Raw genomic sequence first — 21,387 nt, 5'->3', positions numbered from 1 at the left:
GTATTTGTCAAAGGACACAAAATGTAGAATTGAGCCGGACACCCGAGTCATCTAAAATAATAAGAACCATGTATTTCCACAAGATGACAGTTTAAGTGGCTCTGAAGAGAAAAAAATAAGTTTATTGCGTGATCATTTCTCGTGGCAAGAATTATGAATAAAATAAAACATGATAATTGCCAGTTTTACTTCTCTACAGTCAATACATAATCAAACAGATAGCCTTTTACTTCTTTCCTGTGTATCACTATAATCCATTAAAACGTGTGCCAGCATCAAGTGTAGATACAGTACTAATAGGATTTGGATAATAATCTCTTCATAAACATCAAACAGCTGTGAGATGTTTGCCCCTTTAGAGATGCCACAAAATAATCACATTATTCGACACACTGACATTATTTTGCAAAGAAATTATTTCAAAGTGAGAACAAATCAAACCCAGAAGAGAAAATAAAAATTAAGAGTTAAAGATGAAGCAAAACCCAGCAACATGTTAAGGATCTGCTCATAAGGAAATGTAAAAGTAATGAATAATAATGTTGGATGAGAGAGCAGCAGAGCTCTTACCTTATCAGCTGTGGAGCTCAGAGTCGCCTCCTCTTCTTCAGCATTTGCTTTCTCTGCTGCTCTCCCTCCTCCCTCATCTTCCTCTCTCTCCGTCAGCAGATTGGGTCTTTGGCATCAAAATCTGTGAAAACGGGGGTGGGGCAGCTTCAGGATGTAGATTCACACATTATTTATTATTTCAATCAAGTATAATTCTGCTTTTTACAACTTGAGTCTTTTTTTGACCATCCATTGTAGATTTCAAGTACTTGCTGAGATCTGAGAAACATCACTACAACATAGTCTGTAGTAATGGGAACAGACCCAAGATCAGTCAGACAGGTAAAGATGAACTAAACCACTACATTTGGAGGTAAAATGTTATTACTGCATTACAATATCCATCTACAGTAAGTCACAGTTGAACCAGATGGTCTATAAACAAGGATGGGAGGGTTAGTTTAAAAATGAAATATGTTAGCTTTGAAAACATGTAATCAGTAACTTCATCTGAATATCAAAATATAAAAGTAAGGACCTCAATATCAAATATGCAAATAAACAGAAGAGGAAATAAAAAAAATGAGATGTTTTTTTCTTAAAGGTCACCCATTATGCAAAACCCTAAAGAGACTGAAAGTTTCAGGAAAAAAGATTTGCTCACTTTTTGTCCTGATCCATTTATTTAAAAACCTGTATGATGTCATAACGATGTTTTGGCTTGTGTACCCATTAGCCAATCACCAACCAAGGTAACCCCCCCCCCCCCCCATCTTATCACCTGAATCTCCTCCTAGAGCACCATTGTGTTCTTTTTAACCAAATATCTCCCAGAGGGGCGTAGGGAGGGGCTCCTTATTTTCATCTAAAGTAACAGACACAGAATCAGCACTTTTGAAACAGGGCTGAAACAGAGGGGATTATGGGATGCTGCAATTATCTGTTATTATCTATGCTTTGTATATATCTGAGACCTATAATATATTGATGAAAAACAGTATAATAGAGGACCTTTAAGTGCATTATGTAAGACAACAGACCAATGTAACCTTAAAAGAAGAAACCAAGATATTTAGTCTAAAAAAAGGGTCCTCTGAAAGGAGATTTTATTAGTAGGAAAACCCATCTACCTATACATTGTTTATATTTCGGATTAAACCATAAATGGAGATATTGTGACCCATAAATATTCTATCTTAATTGAATGTGTCATACCCAAGTCCACCAATGCAGGGTAAAGGTTGTAAGGGTGTGGAGGTTGGGGTGGCGGAGGAAGCGTAAAGCACGTTAAACTGTCATGCATCCATCAGTGTCAATTTCCTCCCGTTAAAGACCTGCAATTGTGTTTTTATTAACCATAACGATCATTCAAATAAATGTCACAATACAAAAGTTACCAAGCAAACATAATGTTGAACGTGATAATTATAAAAACATTGTTATTGAACGTAGTATGGGGTTTCAGAGAATTATCCAATATTGATATTCTTGTCTGGCGGTAATGGTGTGACAACATCCACTCGATTCACTGGTGAACACCCTGAGCTGCTTCCTCTCCAGACGGAGTCTCATATTAGCTCCTTTGGTTACATCAGGTGTGGGTCTGATGTGGGTCTGATGTGGGTCTGGTGTGGCTCTGGTGTGGGTCTGATGTGGGTCTGGTGTGGGTCTGGTGTGGGTCTGGTGTGGGTCTGGTGTGGGTCTGATGTGGGTCTGGTGTGGGTCTGGTGTGGGTCTGGTGTGGGTCTGGTGTGGGTCTGGTGTGGGTCTGATGTGGGTCTGGTGTGGGTCTGGTGTGGGTCCTGGTGTGGGTCTGGTGTGGGTCTGATGTGGGTCTGATGTGGGTCTGGTGTGGGTCTGGTGTGGGTCTGGTGTGGGTCTGATGTGGGTCTGGTGTGGGTCTGGTGTGGGTCTGGTGTGGGTCTGATGTGGGTCTGATGTGGGTCTGATGTGGGTCTGGTGTGGGTCTGGTGTGGGTGGGATGTGAGTCTGATGTGGGTGTGATGTGGGTCTGGTGTGGGTCTGGTGTGGGTCTGATGTGGGTCTGATGTGGGTCTGATGTGGGTCTGGTGTGGGTGGGATGTGAGTCTGATGTGGGTGTGATGTGGGTCTGGTGTGGGTCTGTTGTGGGTGTGACGTGGGTCTGATGTGGTTCTGGTGTGGGTCTGATGTGGGTGGGATGTGGTTCTGGTGTGGGTGGGATGTGGTTCTGGTGTGGGTCTGAAGTGGGTCTGATGTGGGTCTGAAGTGGGTCTGGTGTGGGTGGGATGTGGGTCTGATGTGGGTGGGATGTGGTTCTGGTGTGGGTCTGATGTAGGTGGGATGTGGGTCTGATGTGGGTCTGATGTAGGTGGGATGTGGGTCTGATGTGGGTGGGATGTGGTTCTGGTGTGGGTCTGATGTGGGTGGGATGTGGGTCTGGTGTGGGTGTGATGTGGGTCTGACGTGGGTCTGATGTGGGTGGGATGTGGTTCTGGTGTGGGTCTGATGTAGGTGGGATGTGGGTCTGATGTGGGTGGGATGTGGTTCTGGTGTGGGTCTGATGTGGATCTGACGTGGGTCTGACGTGGGTCTGGTGTGGGTCTGGTGTGGGTGTGACGTGGGTCTGACGTGGGTGGGATGTGAATATTCTGCTGACAGTGTTCAGCTTAACTAATGCAATATCAGCTCACACACAAACAAATCTGGTCCTCTGGTTTTGGACAATCTCTGGTGGGCTGAGTTGACAAAATATGAAAAATAGCTTCAAAATCCATCATTTTATAGTGGATACAAAAACATATTTATATAAAGAATTATTTAAAAATATTTATAAATTCATGAAATAACAATATTGACAAGAATTGCCAGAGAAAGAAGATGATATATTATTACCTATTAAATGACATTCAAAAATGTAGTAGGTCAGTGTCCTTTTTCCTTTTCAGATATTTGCTATATTTTATATAATATAATATATCAGACAATACTGACTCATCACAGATCGATAAATGTGCATCTGGCAACTAATGCGTAACAATAAGTTGTGGTAAAGCATTGGGTTTATTTAAAAATGTATACATTTCATAAACATATATGAGAGACTACTCTTTGTCCTCATGTTTTGCTCTGGACATTAATACACTTTAGTTTGTGCTTTAATATGCAAATGAGCTAAGAGTTGGTTAATGACATCATTTTTATTTTTGCAGCTATACAAATTAGAGGTCACTGCACGTACAAAACATAACAAATGGAGCAGATATAAATATAAAAATGTAAGAGTATGTAACGGTACTGCTAGAGAGGAGGTCTTTGAATACTCATGATTGCAAATGTGGTCGCGTTATAGGATTACCATCATCTGTTATATTACATAATAATGTACTTTGCTGTCTATTCTTAGTTTTAAAATTGTGTAAAACAAAGCACTGAAGGAGCATTGTATATTCTGTTGAGCTACACTATGTACATGGAACGATGACAATATTATGAACTAAATAATACAGATATTAAAATACTGGACTAACTGGAGATGAAGGGTACAGGTTAAATTGTTTCCACTTTTAAGACAAACTGAACCAGAAAAAACTACAATTTTCCCTTTTTGAAATTGTAAATCTCCTCTTTATGGTTTAGAAACCTAGAAAGTGTCCCTCCTGGAAAGATAATGTGTTTAGTGACTGATGGCAGGTTGAATTACATGTCGCATGCAGTCCTTTGACACAATAGGACATAATACATCTCCTGCTGTCTTTATAATACTGTGAGCAAAGTCTATAAACAATCTCAAATGTGTATGCAAGTGGAAATAGAGTGTGTTAAATAATTGACTTTAACAGCAAAATATTTTCTCCAACATATTTAAAGGGGAACTCTACTGATTTCAAACATGAAGGTTGATTCAGTTGAATAAAGTACTCATAACGCCAGCAGGATTATCTCACTGCTGCTTGGAGATGAGTGACAAAACATGTGTGTAAGCTAGTTTGTGGCACTATCGGAAAAAGAAGATCCAGCCTTTTTGGACCCATAGTAGTGACTAAAAGAGACGATCTAAGCCTCTGCTGTGATTATTCTGGTTCTTATGTTTCCCCAAACTTTATCGAAGTGCAACACTAAATCTCAGTAATGCCTCCTCAAATGAAATTGAACCAGGTGTCTCTCCTCAGATTACAGTGGAGGAGCAGTACGTCTCGTAAATGTGTTTTTCTTTTCTGGAAGTTGATGTACCTCAGAGGCTTGGAGCAGCACTATAAACTGAAACAAGGTCCATCAGGTATCGCAAGCCTTGCTGTTTGTCAATGGTTCAATAGGTGTGAACTTGAGGGAAGCAGTCTGTGGTTAATAAAGTATTAAAAAGTCCCTCAGAGCGCCACCATGTCCAAATAAAAATATATATATACTATTACACTGACAAAACTGCTTATACTGTATGTGCCATGTCTGTTACCTCCCTCTAAGTGTATTTCATTTAACTTAAAATAATGAAGGGGCTTGGGTGTGTCATGCTTATATGAAGGTGTTCAAAAGGATAACATACTGGACTCAAAATGGTGGTTTCTATTAATGGTGAATGTGGTGAAGCTGAAATAAAGCTGGTGATCAAAATGTCAGAGCTGGATGTTTATTGCAGTAATTGTCCCCTACATTTATCTCGTTTTTAACCCATCTTTTCAAGAAAAAACTTTTTTAAAGCAATGCTTATTTTTAAGAACATCAATTTTAACAAACTGATCAGCATCACTACAGTTCATGAAAGAGGATATTGTCTTTTCAAGTGATCATTTTAAATATTCGATGTGATATAAGCACTAGTTATGTGCCATAAAGGACGATTACACAGTTGTGTTGGATCTTTTGATGCATTCCCACACTAGCGTTGCAATTCTTTGATCATGTTATAAGAAATGCTAAATGTTTATTTATTTGTATGAATTAAAAAAAAAAAAAGAGTTGTGTGGGATGCCTAAATGTAGCTATACTTTCTTAAAAACAGCACCTTCATAGGCTGGCTGGTCTCTTTTGTAGGCTTGAGCTGTTATGTGTAATACCTATAAACAAAGCCAGTCTTAATGTAATCACAGAAAGTCTGCCATTAGCTACAAACTTCCTTTGGTGAGAAAAATGCAGAAACAGGATAAACTAAAAGCAGAAGCAGCACACACCCTTCTGTCTAATGTGGTCATCCACAATGCTCGAAAACACTTGCATTCAAACCATCAGGAAAACCATCCGTCAGTTAAAGAGACTTAAATTGCCACACACAATATATTTCAAAATGACTTCCCCTGTGCGAGCTGCATGTCACAACGGACAGCGTGTGGTAATGTGGAGATGATCAGCACACACCTTGGACTCTGTAACCATCCTTTAGTGTCAGAGACATCGGGGTGTTGATCAACAGCAGGCATGAGAAGACGGCCATCATGGAGAATCGAGTCCTGAAATCGAAATAGTGGCATTTTATATAATTACATTTGAACAGTTAAATAACAAAGCATGAATGATTGGCATTCTTACCTGTTAAGTAACTTGTAGTGAAATCTTGTTTCGGGTCAAAGTGATACAGGGCAGAAGCAGTTTTCACACCATCATGCTGCTTCTTGTTATACACACACACCGAGCAGTATGTTCAATACTCAAATACAATAATGCCTGTAATGATGCATGGCAAATCACATATAAAGAGGCAACTACAATATGAGTGGACAAACTATAAATATATGGTAAAGAGAGAAGTTGAAACAGTAATAAAATATAAAGACAAGTCAATAACTTTGGAATTAATCCCATTTGTGCAAAGTTTAAAATTCAAATGCATGCAGATATGTTGTCAGAGAACCTTTGATTTAACCTCTTCATTGAATTAATTGTTCTTACTCATGGTGATAGACCTTCTACAACTTTTAGTTGAAGTAGTCAAGTACTTTTTTTCAGAGACACATAAACAGAGAACACAGAAATCCTCATGTTAGTAGGAACTGACGATGATATCATAAAACCAATGATATATACAGAAATCCCTTAGCCATGTATTGTATCTGTAATAAAGTTTATAGTCTTAAACACAGTGTGTTTTAACATGCAGCAGCAATGATCAACTGTGCTATTAAATAACACACTTACGTAATGGTGTCACCTAGTGGTACAATTATGCAAGTGAAATAAATGTCTGGCAAAGACCTTTATTGTAAAATTAGGTTTCATCACATCACAATAAACATTTGAGTTCTCAAGAGTGGATTACTGGTCAGCTGTACAACATACTGCAGGTTAAAAGGGAAATATTGCGTAAAGAAAATAAAACCAAAAATAAAAAGGTGAGTACTCAAACACAAATTCTAACCGAGACAGTTTTGTTCTCCAGATTTCTAAATACATTGAGCTCGCTCAAACAGAACACAAAGCAAAGACAAAATAAAATCCTTTAAAATGTACATCATTTTTTTATAAAAACTATTCATTTTATCACAAGTAAAAAGCCAGAAAATAATCTATTGACCCCTAAAAATCTAAATAAGTACACTGAAACTACATAAAAAGGTAAAAACGTTAAAAGTTTAAACCAATTGGGATACATGTTAATCGTCAAGATGTAAACACATTTACAGAGAATTGTTTATCAACTTGACTTTCACATCTGCAAGTTAAATTCTGTACACTCTAAGGCACTTGTGGCAGCCAAAATGTGTAATACATGAAAAGGCACGTTACATTTCATCTGTGCACCTCTTCCCTGAAAAGTATACTTATACATTCAGCATTCTAGTTTAATGTAAATTATGCAATATCAAAAAATCAGCACATCAAATTAGCAGTGTATTAATATTTACAGTCTGAGAGATCAACTGGTCCATCGTGGGACAGGTTGCTCCTGTTAATGTTGGTGTTTTACACCACAAGGCTCTCCCTGCTCACAGCTCCATTCTGCAACACAAGAAAAAGGCTCATTTAAATATTAGGAACAACAAATAAATATCCAAATTTGATTGGAGGTTGGTGATTTTATAGATTAGATAGGAATGAGCTTTACAGAGCTTTGGCTAAACAGGTATTATTCAGCTGTAGCTTAAAATTGTCCACAGAAGTCCCAACTTGGATTATAAAAATCCTACATTTTTCCTTTTGTCTTTAAAAATGTCATCGTTACAGACCTGGGGCTCCTACTTAAAGGAAAAGGTAAAACATATTGAAGTCCTCTTTATAGTTTACACGTGTTGCTTGTTGTAATGTTTCCTCCTGCTCATGTACTTTCATCAATGTCAGTGATGGGGACAAATCCCAAAAACCCTTACATGCAAAAAAAGATGAGGCTTAAGCTTTCCCAAGTTATTCAAATCAAGTAGATATCTTCAAAAGTTGCGGTTGTTTTAGTATAAAAAAGGTATTATAAAAACGGACAAGTCAAATCAAGCAATCTGATTGGTTCTTAGCCGTGATATACTGAGCGTATACCACGGGTAGAATTGTAAATTACTTTTCACAACAAGTCAGTATCCCTCCAGAGAAAAACAGTATACCGTTGGGCTGAAAAGCAAACTGCCTGCAGTTTGCTTTTCATACTGGAACAAGAAAGCAGCGGAGAAGTAACGGGGCAGAAACCCTCCTTTTTACGCAGCGGTCCAGACATAGACATCAAACGGCAAAACATATTCAGTGTGCAGTTCCTTTGGCATTAGGCCAGGGATATCTAGATACTTTCCAAGGTTTGACATAATGAATTGTGCTACTTTTAAAGCAAGCAACGATGTTTTCAAATCTGTAATCAAAGAGGTCCGCAAAAACACTATCGGCCAATCAGATTGCTTGATTTGACTTGTCAGTTTTATAAATATACATTTCTTCCGTTACGGAACAAACTTACAAAGCATAAGAAACATTTAAGATTAACTTCGACCTCCGGGGGGGTCTTACTATGGAAGAGTGGATTGAGCAGTGCCTATCTCCAGAAAAAAAAGCACCTAAACGACGACATGCAGAGCTACGTGAAGAACAGGTAGACCAACTGGAAAAGTACCACCATTCAAAAGCTTTCTGATGCGGGTCTTGACACAAAGCAGAACAATTATGACCTTTAGTGGCCACAGGTGCGAAAGCTCTCTCTAGAGCTACTGTAAGCCGAATCTCGGGGACCGGAGAAAGTGGAGCAATATTCTCACCACGCCAAGCAACAGCCTAGGACAACCTCAACAAGTAACCACGTAAGCCATGCTACTGATGCTGGACAGGTTTTCAGTGGGTGCACAATAAACGTCAACATACAAATGCATGTAAATAAATAGCCAAATAATGGATCAACGCTCTCTGTCTAATATGTTCGCTAGCTGTTAGTGTTGTTGCATAGCAACCACCTCGCAATATGTTTCGCGCAGAAGGCAACGGAGGAACCATTTCATTTTGAAAATCATTATTTACTAATAAAATCTATTTAAATTAGAGTGTGTATTTTTTTTTCATATTGCCACACTTGGTAACCGTTTTATAAAAGCAATAGCTCACTTCAGGCCGTGATATATGCTCATTATATCACAGCTTCGCTTTGCGTCGGGCCGAACCACGCCCCTTAGCTGTGATATAATGAGCATATACCACGGCCTGTCGTGAGCTATTGCTTAATTATATAATGACTGTCACCGAGTCATCATTTTGAGAAAAAGGCCTTTAAAGTTTCCTCTTCTCTGGAATCCATCGATCTGATTGATTATTAGCGGAGCAAATGATCAAAGTAGTACAGAGGGAAGATTTAGATTACTGGTCTGGGGGAAGCTCGAGAATGTGTGTATGTGTGTGTATACGTGTGTGTTTGTGTAATTTTGTGTTTGTGTGTATTGTGTTTGTTTCCCGGGGAAAACCCTCACGAGAAACACTGTCTGTTGTTACGTCTGCTGTGACGTTAAATTACTCCGTTATCCGCTTGTAATTATGACGAAGCTTCAAAGCTGTGTTTATCATCTGAATTTGCCGAAACAAGTTTAATATTCTGAAAGCCAAGACTTTTTTTGATTGAAATCAGATGAAAACAAACTGTAACGGACCCTGCCGTGTTATCTATGATTACTATACGCCTTACATTCATAATTTCAGCCGGAGGGAGGGGAACAGCAGAACAGCAGAGTGGCGAGGGAGAGCTGTCTTCTTCCCTTTACAAGCTTCAAACATGTGTTTATCGTGTGATTTTGGAAATAGAAGTTTCATATTCTGAAAGCCAAGACTTTGTTTATTTAAAATCAAACAGAACACCCAAACAACTATTTTCTTACGTAAATCCACGTTTATTCTGAAATGAGCCGTTGCGACTTCCAACTGATTTCGATAGAGCGGGTCACATATGAACAAAGGGAACAATCAAAGCAACCAAAACTTGTCTCAGTGTTCAGTTTGTGTTTGATGTTATATCTGGTTTGAAAATAAACTTGAAAGATGTGAAACTATCCCCTGAGTCACCCTGAAGCTCACAGTGCTTTTTTGTGAATGTACAGAGTTGTGCTGTGACTCACCTTGCGGAGGTTGCTTTTCTTTGAGGATGACATACTTTCATCGTCACTGTACGGTGGCGGTGCAGGCGGTGGGTAATCATCACGGCGGCCGTGGTGTGCGGAGGCCGGGACCTGGGGGAGTGGGGGGGGCCCGCGCGGCACCCTGCCCCGGTCCGAGCGGTCACTCTCGCTGTCCAGGTGCTCCCGGCTGCGCGCCCTCTGCTGCTCGCCCATCTTCTTCCTCTCCATGGCCTCTCGCAGGAAGTTGTCATCATAATCGTCTCGCCTCCCCCTGGCGTTTCCTTCAGGGCGGCGATCTCTCTCCAGGGCCATCAGGTCATCACGGCTGCGACTGCGTCTCCCTGGGAGGCCGCCGTAGCCACCGCCGCCTTCTCCTCTCCCACGGTCTTCTGGGGAGTAGTCACGGCGCCGGCGGTCGTCGTTGCCGCTTCGGGCGCTGCTGCTCCACCCGTCATCCGAGCTAAAGAGACAGAAAAAGGCACACATTGAGAGGAGGAAGAAACGTACAAAATATGCTGCTCCGCCATTAGACTCAGAGCTAAATATACTGTAGGTTAAACCTCAGTGTTCTCCGTTCCAGCTTAAACTGTGGCATAGGTTTAGCTTAAATGCAGATTCTACATCAATCAGATCAACTACCTGTACAGTACTGCACCTCAAAACTAAGCTACACTGTGTAATATGTGCAGCATTATATAAGGCTACTCAATTCAATGTGACATAGTTCAACTTTACTTAAACTAAAAGACAATTACATTCTCTAACGAAGATGCTCATTTGTTGTTGTTGTTGTTGTTATGCATCATTCTCAAAGTGTGTGCCCTGTATTAGATAGGTACATTGGATCACCTAGGAAAAAAAATAAATTCATAAAATACTGTTTGGACTGTTCGGCTGTAATCGAAACTTGTTTATATGAAACAAAATCTGCAAAAATCTGTGAATATAGCCTAATGCATTTGGAATCATTAAATGATTTAAACAGATATATGTGGTTTTAATACCTGCAACACGATAAGAACTTTTATTCTAAATGTGGACATTACCTATCCAGAAACAAACCTTCCTGTACCAGCACAGCAGAGCGAACATGGTTGAACATTACTTCAATAATTGTACAATCCCAAATGATATCCAGTTCAATGTTAATAATCACCCAGATGTAAAAATCTGCTCCTGAAACAGTGCCTGTGTATTGCTGCGTCTGTTTCACTATGAACCAGCCGTGTATGAACTGACTGCGATGACCCCAGAGACCTGTTGCCTTGATACTGTTTGTCTGTGGGATTGTTTGTGCAGTTTCTTGGCTGGGAGCAGCAGAGGGGCCGTCCTCCTACTTTGCAGCACCCGGACAGAGTTCCTGAGATATTTAGCTAACCCTGCCCACTCAGGGGAGGGGGCCTCTCTTCAACAAGAGAATTGTGTCTTTGACCTCACATTAACAACTGCTTCACACAGAATCATACACCACTGATTCTGACTTCAAAACCACTTCGTTACTTTACTTTCTATATACCTTCTATCATTGATAGGTTTGGTGTAAATCCCAGGAGCTAGTCTTAAACCTGTAAAACGACAGAGAATAATTTGAAAAACATGCAAAACACACATAACAATAATTTCCTAACCCCGCCTGGATCAAATACAAGTAAAAGAGTTTAAACAAGTGTTCACAAGTCAGTGCCTTTAACCAAATAAAACACAAAAGGAGGCCGTCCCTGTTTGTAGTTCACACGCTCTTGATAATTATCTTATCTTTAGAGAAACAGAGACACACTCCACTCCAAGGTCTATTATCATCTTTTGCTAGCTTTACTGGTCGGATGGTGACAACATGACCACAAACAAGAACCGCAAAACATTTCAAGTACACTGGCATCCAATCTTCAAATTGTGTTTTGCTTTTCAAATGATTATTCTGCTTGGTGCGAAAAGCTTATTTGTTGGCTCCGTTATATCCAATTTTAAGTAAATGTGAACAGTCTTCACTTCTTGGAGTCAAAGCTCAGCGACCCAAGCGAGACCCTATAACCCCAATGTTCTGAGATTCAACCAAGGTAAATAAAAAGAACTCCAGGTCCCGGTGACAATAAGAAGATGTTGCTCATGGAGACTCACCCTCTCCTGCCTCTGATCTCGTCTGGGCGGCGGGGCGGGGGGTCATCGCGGCCGTTGCGCCGTCCGATGTCGTCGAGGTTGTCCATGGAGCGGGCACGCACACGGTCCCCCATGTACCCTCCACCTTGACGCGGGTAGTTGTCGCGGCGCTGGCCTTGCTGGGAAACACTGCTGATGGTGCTCATGGCTTCATCCCTGTCGTAGACCGTGGCCAGAGGTGCAGGCTGGGGGCGACCCCCATGTCCCCGAGAGTCCAGGCCGTCGTGCAGGGAACTGACTTCGGTCATATTATCCACTTCAGGGGAAACAATTGTTAGGTAATGCTATTAATTGAAGTATTCATATCGTATACTGCAACTTGTATTCATGCATTTTATACCGGTTTTGATTAGCTTGTTTTATGTTTATTTCATTCGGTTTGCTTTTTGAGTGTTTTGAAATGCCATTTTATGATGTCGTATTTCGTAATGCTCCTTTTGGTTTTTTCATTTTTGTAAAGTACTTTAAATTGCCTTATTTTGACAGGGAAAAGTCAAAGTAAAGAAAGACTTTTGCCGCAACAGATCCTAAACTAGACGCTGGCCGTGGCTAAGTGGCTGCCTCTTAACTCTTGACAGCTTTTACCAGAAGTTGATCTATTTGCCCCACAGTATTATGAGGACAGTGACTGTGACCAGAGTAGCAGGAAGTGATCTGTCACTCACTGCGGTTGTAGTTTCCGGGTCTGGATGGGTCCATGTTTGCCAGCTCCTTCTCCATATAGTAAATGGCACGTGTGGCATTACCATCGGGGTCTACCTGGATACGATACCCACTGCGAGCTGATGAGAAGGAGAAAGGGAAATCAGATTTGAGCATTGGCAGCTTGATGCAGATACACCAATGTGCTTTGAACATAACTGCAGTCAAGGTGTGGACACAATGGAGTCAGATTCCCCTTTAATACATTGGTATTTTATATAAACAGTTTATTAATATATATATATTTACTATTTAAAGACATTGTTTTTCCTTTCATGTGCATGAATCCTGGGGGAAATCAGAAAAAAATACCAGGATGATATTTACAACATAATCGACATATCTGTTTCAAAAAGCCACCTAATCTTTTATTTAAAAAGAAAAAGTAGTATAACAATGGGATGCAACTCATCTCAACAATTATAGTAGTGAAACAACAATGGTGAGACATGGAAACTCCTCTTATTATTACAACAGTAGACATGTGGAAACATCTATAAGTAGGCAGGTTTTGTGGTGGCAGGGCTAGAAAAACGTTACTCACTGTTGTCCCCCCCACCATCTTGGCCATGCAGCAGAGGCACCTGGGAGCCCTGTCCAACTGCAAAGACACAACAAACACATTTCAATTAAGATTTAAGAAAGCTGAACTTAAAAAAACATGACACATAACTACGGTCCGAGGTTTGCACACTCACACATTAGGGGATTTTATGTCATTATGAAACTCAAATGTGTGGTTTCTGCTGACTCAATTCCCACACAGACAATGACTAATCAGCCGCTCTTATATGAGAAGTTAAAAGTACTCTTACCAGAGCTAGCGGCATCGTATTCACGACCGTAACCGTTATGGGGAGGTGGGTACCCGGCTCCGTTGGGTAGAGGAAGTATGGGCATACCAGGCTGACCGTATCCTGGCTGACCATATCCTGGCTGGGCGTACATACTGGGAGCATAGTGGGTGGGAGCATACTGACTCATGGGAATTCCACCTTTCTTCACTGCTTTTCCGGCCTCGTACACTGGGAAATAACAGAGGACAGCTGGTTAGAGTGGAATAAAACATAACTGTGTGTTACAGCAGAAATAGCTCATAAGTAACTGCTGAAGGACAAAGCCATTTTAAGGGTCCACTTTAAGAAATAGTGGGAAATACAACTACATTTTTATTGCCGCAAAAATTAAATGAAAATGATCATATTTGATATGCCTGTCCTTTAGTTTTTGAACAATTTAGCATGTTTAAAATGCAAGTCAGCTTCATAACATGTTTAAAGTGAAAATCAAGCTTGGTGCAGTTTGACATTGTTAAATGTTATCGGAAAGCTAGAGCTTAACCTTATGGACACAGTTGTGTGTGAATATTACCGAAAGACATAGAACATTAAAACCGTTATAGAAGTTCAGAATAAGTGCTGACATATTTATTTCAAAAAGGATTTAAAGCGTGTATATGCTGTAAAAGAACGACAAGAAGTTCAGTTTCATTGGCTTTCCATGTGGTACTCACAGGCCCGTGGGCAGCAGCAGCGCTCGGGGCAGCAGGGGCAGCTGATGTAGCAGCAGCAGGTGTGCGGACAGCACTGACACCAGCAGATCCCGATCAGCAGCAGCAGCAGCAAGAAGCCAAGCACCACCAAAACAACCAGGAGCCAGTCTGTGTGGGCCAGCAGGGGTGCATTAGATACATTTATATTAATATTTACGTCACTAAGTCTCCTTTAAAGAGGACACATTATGCTAATGTGAAGGTTCATATTTGTATTTTGTGTCTATACTGTGACATGTATACATGCCATAAATGTTCACAAAGTGCTTCTTTTTCTCATACTGCCTGTGCATGGGTCAACTACTTTGAGTTGTCCCGCCCCTTTGCCTATCACTGGAGCACAAGCCAATAGAAGCGTTGTTCCATAGTGATCTCACTATGTTATGGAAGTAGACAAAGAGTCTAAACATTTTAGCCTTTGTATACCATTTTCTTCCACAAAAACCTAAATATCGCACTACAGCAAAGGGAAAACCCAAAATGCATGATAGGACCTCTTTAACATGTAAGATAAAGCCAGAATATAAGACAAATATTTTCCTGAACTGCAGAATTATTTGTCAACAGCATTTGTGAGAAAAAAGAACATGAGAATGACTAAAGGAATGGGAACTCTTCTCTTTGAACATAAAAGTTGGATTTGTGTTAAACAAGAGGAAGCTGTCTGTGTTGGTATGATGATAGGATGTGTTGCTTCTTGTTTGTAAGTATAAACACAGATTTTATTTATGTTATTGAGTGTTCAGATCAACAAAGCATGCTGGCTGCTGTGGTAATTTTCAAAAGGTATTGTGAAACCGTTAAAGCAGGTTTTTTGTTGTGCCCAGGAGGGGATGATTTCACTCTGCGTGTCAGTTCAGGCAGCACATGCCACAAAGCAAAGAAACAAACAGTAATGGTTGGGCGACAAAATGTCAGTTTAAATGAATCAACTCAAATGGAAAACTTTTTTGTTGGAATGTAAAATATTATGTTGCCATGTACACTGATAAGAAAATGTGTGCTCAAAGCACCTTTGTTTCAACTAGGCAACTACAGAAAGTCAAACATGTGAGCCATATTAAAGAGAGAGGGAAACAGAAGTAGATAAGGAGTGAGTGTGAGGTAGAGAAAGATTGTGTGTAAGTCAAGTATCATACGAGCAGAACAGTTAAGTTTGCCTAACCGTATTATTACCTTCTCCCATTCTCACCCACAACGGGATGTTTGAATGTAGGGCGCTGTGGTTATGAGTCATACTTTGTACGTAATCTTTTGAACTAGGATTATGACCTTTGGCCAGAAATAGTTTTGTATGTCTGAGGCTTTAATTGCTCAAATTCAAACTCACAACCTGAGTGACTTCAAGCAATGCAGCCAGGTGGTTGTGTTATAAATGTTTCATCTATAGCTAGTGCTTATCCTCTCTGTCATACACCTCTACTGTGGGACTACAACATGACTGAGCTATATCAAGGGGTTTGTACTACCTTCCATAACCAGCAAGTCAATACCAGGCAGCAGGTCAGTAGTATTTGACTTTCTCTCTGTGAAAGAAAGATAAAGCCACAATTACTTTAAAGTGGTCTCGGTCAGATTTCTACTGCCTAGAGCGAATTACTTTTAAGACTCTTCCTGCTGGTGGCAAATTGCCCTTCTGCTGAAGGTACTGTACATCTGCCCATACACTACATCACGGCCAAGTTTATTTTTCAACTTCTAATAATGTGAAAACCTTTTTGTGTGTGCATGGGTGGAGGAAAGTAAAGATAAGGGGAAGTATAGAGAGGGAAAAAAAACAAATGTGACCACATGAGCTCCAAATGCAACTTACCAAGAACAATTAGCTCTGTGTAGTCTTCCCCGTTTCCTGAAAGGTCCTGGGCGGAGACCACAGAACAGACGTAGACACCGCTGTCGCCCCATGCTGTCTGCGCGATTTTCAGGTCTGCATCTGTGAGGAAAAAAATAGGTCCATGGGTTTGATTAATTGTCTTAGAGAGGCTATAGTATTATTATTTTTCTATTATTACAATCATAGAACAGCTGGATCATATAATCCTTGTTCAATTGCAGTTTTTGTACAAGAAAAACATACTATTAAAAATATACTCATGCCCATACGGACAGTGTATTGAGCTGTATGCACTCCTACGGTTTTTCTCATCTCACCTTTGTTTTTGATAAATATAACAAGGATAAAAAATGCACTGCTCAAAATCATTAAACGTAACGTATTTTCCTGGAACACTCTATAAATAAATGTCACGCACATTTTTAAATGAAAAACGCTACGCTGATCTACACGAGTTTATATGTGTAAATATTGCATAATGCAGACAAACTATGATAAAGCAATGCGCTATTTTGTGGTTGCATGCGTGTGTGTGAACACGTCTGAAAGCAGGCTGTGTGAAGTACAGATGAATATCTTTTCAGTTTTCAGTTTCATCGTGACTTGGAGTGAAGATAGGGAGAAATAATAATACACCTCTGCACTCTACAATGTGATGTCTACAGTTTCCATGCAGCCTGAAATAAACTCATTCTTTACCTCGTAGCAGATCTGGCAGTTTCCCCACCGAAATGTGACGATGCAGTACATAAATGAGTTTGTAGTAGTATTAATGCAGATCGTTAACAATTTACAGTTTTTATGAAGGCCTGTCGTACATTATCATGATACTTTTCATTCTGTCCTCTGGCCTCAGCAAACCTGCTACGTCACTGAGCTGTGAACTTTGACCTAGGGGTTAGCTGAGTATCAAAATCACAAGCATGTTTTCTGGCTCATGTTTATCTGTGGTTTCAGCACAGTGCACTTATTCAAGTCTCAAGGCTTTTATTGTGTGCATAGCTACAGTGTTTGTATGACAATGACAATCTTAGGTCACAGGCTCCTCCAACAGTGCAACACAATAACACAGATAAAATAGTGCAAGTAAATAAAATAAAATAGAAACATAATATAATAGAAACAGTCTATAATATACAGTAATTGGAATATTGATATATGAGTTAAAGCAGTGCCTCCTGCTATCTCCCGCCAGACAAGCTTGCTCCATTTAGTCCAATCAGATCGCGGCTAATTTGTAAACAGACTCACACAGCCTAGGTGTGTCCTGTTAACCCTTTACTGGTTATATTTGAGTTTCTTTAGCAAGAATGTATCACTTTTTTGGAGAATGATTACTACTTAAAATGTGTAAGTGCTCTGCTATGCACCAGGTCTTCGTTTAGTGATGGTGTGAACCTGCACTTTATCTTTTATCTAAGAGTGATCATGCTTTTGTCAATAAAACCCTACACTTTTAAATAAGTTCTTATTAAGAGATCAGGTTGGCAACTTGACTGATAACTGTCAGATCTATGCTACGGTGATAACCTTACTCTAACCTCATTGTTTTTATGTCTGTTGTGTTTTATTGTGCAGCCGTTATGTACATTTGATCTTTTTATTAGTATTGATGTTTTTTTAACTTCCTTCAGCCCTGTTAAGACTTTGCAGATTAGCCTTTGAAAAGTGTCAAAGTGATGATTATGATAAAGAAAATAAATGTTGTTTCACATGCATGGTGGCAGTATAAATAAATAACTCTGGATAGCTTTTAAAGCTGATGTTAGTTATTAAATTAGAAGGAGATCATTATGTCAGCATTTCTGTCCTATTAATATATTATTTTCTCATTAGCCTACCTCCAAGGTGGGTATGAATCAACGGCCTATTACTAAAATATCAACCTGAACGTTACACTGGGCCGTCATAAATCCACTAGTTTCTCTTTTTAAGTTCCCCTTGAGATTACCGCCCCCGCATTTAACTGCACGTATTGACAAAAAGGACGGTGACAAATACATCTTTGAATGTTGAATCTTAATTTAGTCACATTTGACTCATCATATCCAAGCAGATGTACACATATATGAGAGTGACAAATCACACAAAGCTCTGACAGTAATACAACTAGTGTGTACACGCTTTACAGAGTCAGATAATGACAGAGTAAAGGTATTTTAATCACTTACCTTGGCTTGTTTGTCGAGAGGAAAGAAGTATGTTAATTAAAAACTCTATTTAAATTATCATCATTAGCCTTTAAACTTGTGTCATTATAATGACTGGTCATAATGTGAAAATTAGTCATAATTTCATAAAGCCCAATTTTCTCTCTGTCTTGTTATGTCTGACCAACACTAAAAACTCAAAGACATACAATTGAATTTAAAGTCACAACAGGGAAACTCAAATCAACATATATTTCTGTGAGAATTTTAAGTGATTATTATAAAAAAAAGCTGACAGATGATTTTCTGTTGATCGACTAATCGCTGCAACTTCTCTGTTAAATTAATAAATACTTTTATTAAATTCATCACAACATATTACTTTTTAATTTAACTGAATTAAAAGTGAAATAAATGTATACCTGGTATTTACTATAGTATACTATGAAATATTAAGTGTTAACTTTGATTAACTTACTGTTCTGGACGCTGATCTTGCGCCCCTGGTAGTCTGAACCGAGGGTAACAGCAGTGTTTTGTTTGGAGGCCACTATGCGCACCGTCCTCTGGGAATCGGCACACTCGATGTTGGGGTCATAGTTGGGGTTGTTCTGAGACAAGATGCTATCCGCACTGTTTGGACTAAACGCAGCCTGGACGGGGTCCCGGCAATATGATTTGTACTTCCAGGTGACAACAGGAGACTGAGTGGCGGTAGTCTGGTAGTTGCAGTTGAGGGTGACGTCCTGAAAGAGGATGACGATGTACCTCTTGGTGGGGCACTGGACCGAGATGGCCATGGTGGACTCTAGAAAGAAATAGTGGAGAATTAAAAATAAGAGATGGACTGGTAGATAATGATTATTATTAGCAAAATGTTACTGACATTTGATAATTTGTTTATGGTTTCTTATTACTCCACAAAACCCCTAGGGTGTGGTATCTGAGAAACATTATTTCCTCACTGCTAGTATCACTGAGTGTGTGTGTAATGAGTCACCTCAGACTGCCTCTGTTTTTCAGCCTGACCATTACATCCAAGTATGAAAGCTATGAATACTTAGGATGCTCTAAAAACAATGTAGTTACAAAGCCAAGACATGTATTACAATTACATTTTTGGTTTGTTTTCATAGGAATTGTTAACAGTAAGAAAAAACTGATTATTTCCAGCAAGTCACTTTGCTGTAGTGACTTCTGTCTGCTGGGACTTCTCTCTCAACCAGCGACATTATAGCACATATAGCATGACAAACATAAAATGATAGGCAGTGCGATGGTTTTTGACCACCAACCAGAAAATATATCCTAATTATTTATATTATTTCAAGTTGTTTGAATCTTCTGCAGCTCCAATCTCCTAAATAATGGCATATTATTGGAGTTATATATGTTGTACTGCAATACAACACATAAAATATTAACAAATTATTACCAGTTTTAATTGTGAAGGAAGATTCTAGGTATAACAAAACAACTACCCACAAGAACAAACTACAAGTGAAGAAATACTTAGATAATTTACTTTAGTAAAATAATCCTGAATTCAAAATGTTACTTAATTCATTGATAAATCAATCCATCAAAAGTAAAGCTACTAAAATACAAACTGGCTCCTATCAAAATACAATTTTGTTTTGAATCAACAAATGCATGTAATATAAATGTTTGAGTTGTTCAATGAGGAGATAATGTAAGATACCATGTTTACTACAGGGTATTAGTAGGCTACTATGGTACAGCATCATATTCAAGCACGTCACTTGTGTTTTTAGGTAAAAAGTAACAAGTGGCTATAGGCCTAAGTGTCAAATTGATGTGGAGTAATAGGTAAAATATTTCCTCCTGACATTGTTTTCTAGTGAAGAAGAATAGAGTAGAAAACGTGCTAATACTCGAGTAAAGTGTCACATCAGGTGGTTATATGGTTAACATATGTCGTTTGATAATTGTGTTCAACATTCGTATACATAGCATTTAATAAACCCTTGCATGCATAGGAACCCTTTCTCAAACTGTGACAAAAATGATATTACCACAAAATAACGACACTGCGAACGGCTATTTATCAAGGGACTTTTTACGGAAGAGGGCCCACCCTGTTTTGAAAAAAAAGAAAAACAGGCCAACTTACCTGTTGCCACTAAAGCGGCGATGATTAAGGTCCAGAACATTTTGAATCCTCTTTCCTCAAAGTTTCAGTCGACTTATTTTTAAATTATTTCCTTAGAGACCCAAATAAAACTTCGTCTTATGCATAATATTGAGCGCAACTGTACTTTTCCTCAGCCAGGTAGTTTCAGCTCCATTTTGTGTCTTTGTACGTTGTAGGCGAAGGGGAGTACCTGAACGCCCCACCGAAGCAGAACAGCCAACAGGTGAGCTTTCAAATACAGGTTGTGAAACACAGGGGTGTGCACATGATTTTGGGTTATTTATTTTGTCGACTGTGGATACATTTGACACCAAACACCTGCTAATAAGAGAAGTATATCGTTTTATAGGGAACAATCCCTTTCTCAACAGATGTAATCGCCCAAATAAAAATGTAACCAATAAACTACCTTTAACCTGACCGCCAGTTGGTACGACCCAGACACTGATAAGATGTCAAAGCACCATTGTGTGTTAATGTTCAACTCTCATCGTGTGTGTGTGTGTGTGTGTGTGTGTGTGTGTGTGTGTGTGTGTGTGTGTGTGCGTGCGTGCGTGCGTGCGTGTGTGTGTGTGCGTGTGTGTGTGTGCGCGCGTGCGCGAGAGTGTGAGAGAGCTGGCGTACTTCCTGTAGGTGTGACGTTATTGCTCAGTGTTACCGCACTTATCACTCAGTGGTGGGAAAACTGCATTGGACCACGTTTATAACAACTTAGAAGTACCTGTACTATACCTGATTATTCCCATGTTTATTACCTTATACTCCACTTTATTTAATTGACAGCTAGAACCACAGGTCACTTTGCAGAT

At 39.6% G+C, this 21,387-nt stretch overlaps 2 protein-coding genes across 3 annotated transcripts in view; both read right to left on the bottom strand.

Moving 5' to 3' along the window:
- mag (myelin associated glycoprotein) overlaps nucleotides 1-654 on the bottom strand; it is a 28,196-nt gene extending 27,542 nt beyond the window's left edge. Inside the window, exon 1 of the mRNA XM_071205945.1 lies at nucleotides 571-654. The gene's annotated coding sequence lies outside the window, so the exon portion shown is untranslated. The remainder of the gene's footprint in view (nucleotides 1-570) is intronic.
- A 6,042-nt stretch (nucleotides 655-6,696) lies between these two features.
- lsr (lipolysis stimulated lipoprotein receptor) lies at nucleotides 6,697-20,769 on the bottom strand. Of its 2 annotated transcripts, XM_071206162.1 has the most exons (11): nucleotides 20,558-20,769; nucleotides 18,902-19,231; nucleotides 16,253-16,372; nucleotides 15,909-15,965; nucleotides 14,401-14,547; nucleotides 13,703-13,912; nucleotides 13,432-13,488; nucleotides 12,851-12,967; nucleotides 12,147-12,441; nucleotides 10,029-10,488; nucleotides 6,697-7,458 (listed from the first exon to the last, which is right to left on the bottom strand). In XM_071206162.1, the coding sequence occupies exons 1-11, from the start codon at nucleotides 20,595-20,597 to the stop codon at nucleotides 7,423-7,425; spliced, it is 1,869 nt and encodes a 622-aa protein (XP_071062263.1). In that variant the 5' UTR covers nucleotides 20,598-20,769; the 3' UTR covers nucleotides 6,697-7,422. The 2 variants fall into 2 exon arrangements, with proteins under 2 accessions (XP_071062263.1, XP_033958354.1); XM_034102463.1 differs by lacking the exon at nucleotides 15,909-15,965.
- Between the last annotated feature and the right edge of the window lie 618 nt (nucleotides 20,770-21,387).

Source organism: Pseudochaenichthys georgianus, chromosome 16 (assembly GCF_902827115.2).
Source record: "Pseudochaenichthys georgianus chromosome 16, fPseGeo1.2, whole genome shotgun sequence".
Taxonomy (NCBI): Eukaryota; Metazoa; Chordata; class Actinopteri; order Perciformes; family Channichthyidae; genus Pseudochaenichthys; species Pseudochaenichthys georgianus.
The sequence above is the reverse complement of the archived record's forward strand: the minus strand, read 5'-3'. Positions and strand labels throughout refer to the sequence as shown.

Excerpts from the sequence above, each read along its gene's own strand:
- lsr (XM_071206162.1), bottom strand. The coding sequence starts at position 20,597 with ATGTTCTGGACCTTAATCATCGCCGCTTTAGTGGCAACAG. Across the intron at positions 12,442-12,850 it reads ACCCGGAAACTACAACCGCA|TGGATAATATGACCGAAGTC; the intron begins GTGAGTGACAGA and ends TTTCCCCTGAAG. Across the intron at positions 10,489-12,146 it reads GAGATCAGAGGCAGGAGAGG|CTCGGATGACGGGTGGAGCA; the intron begins GTGAGTCTCCAT and ends CTGTCTCTTTAG.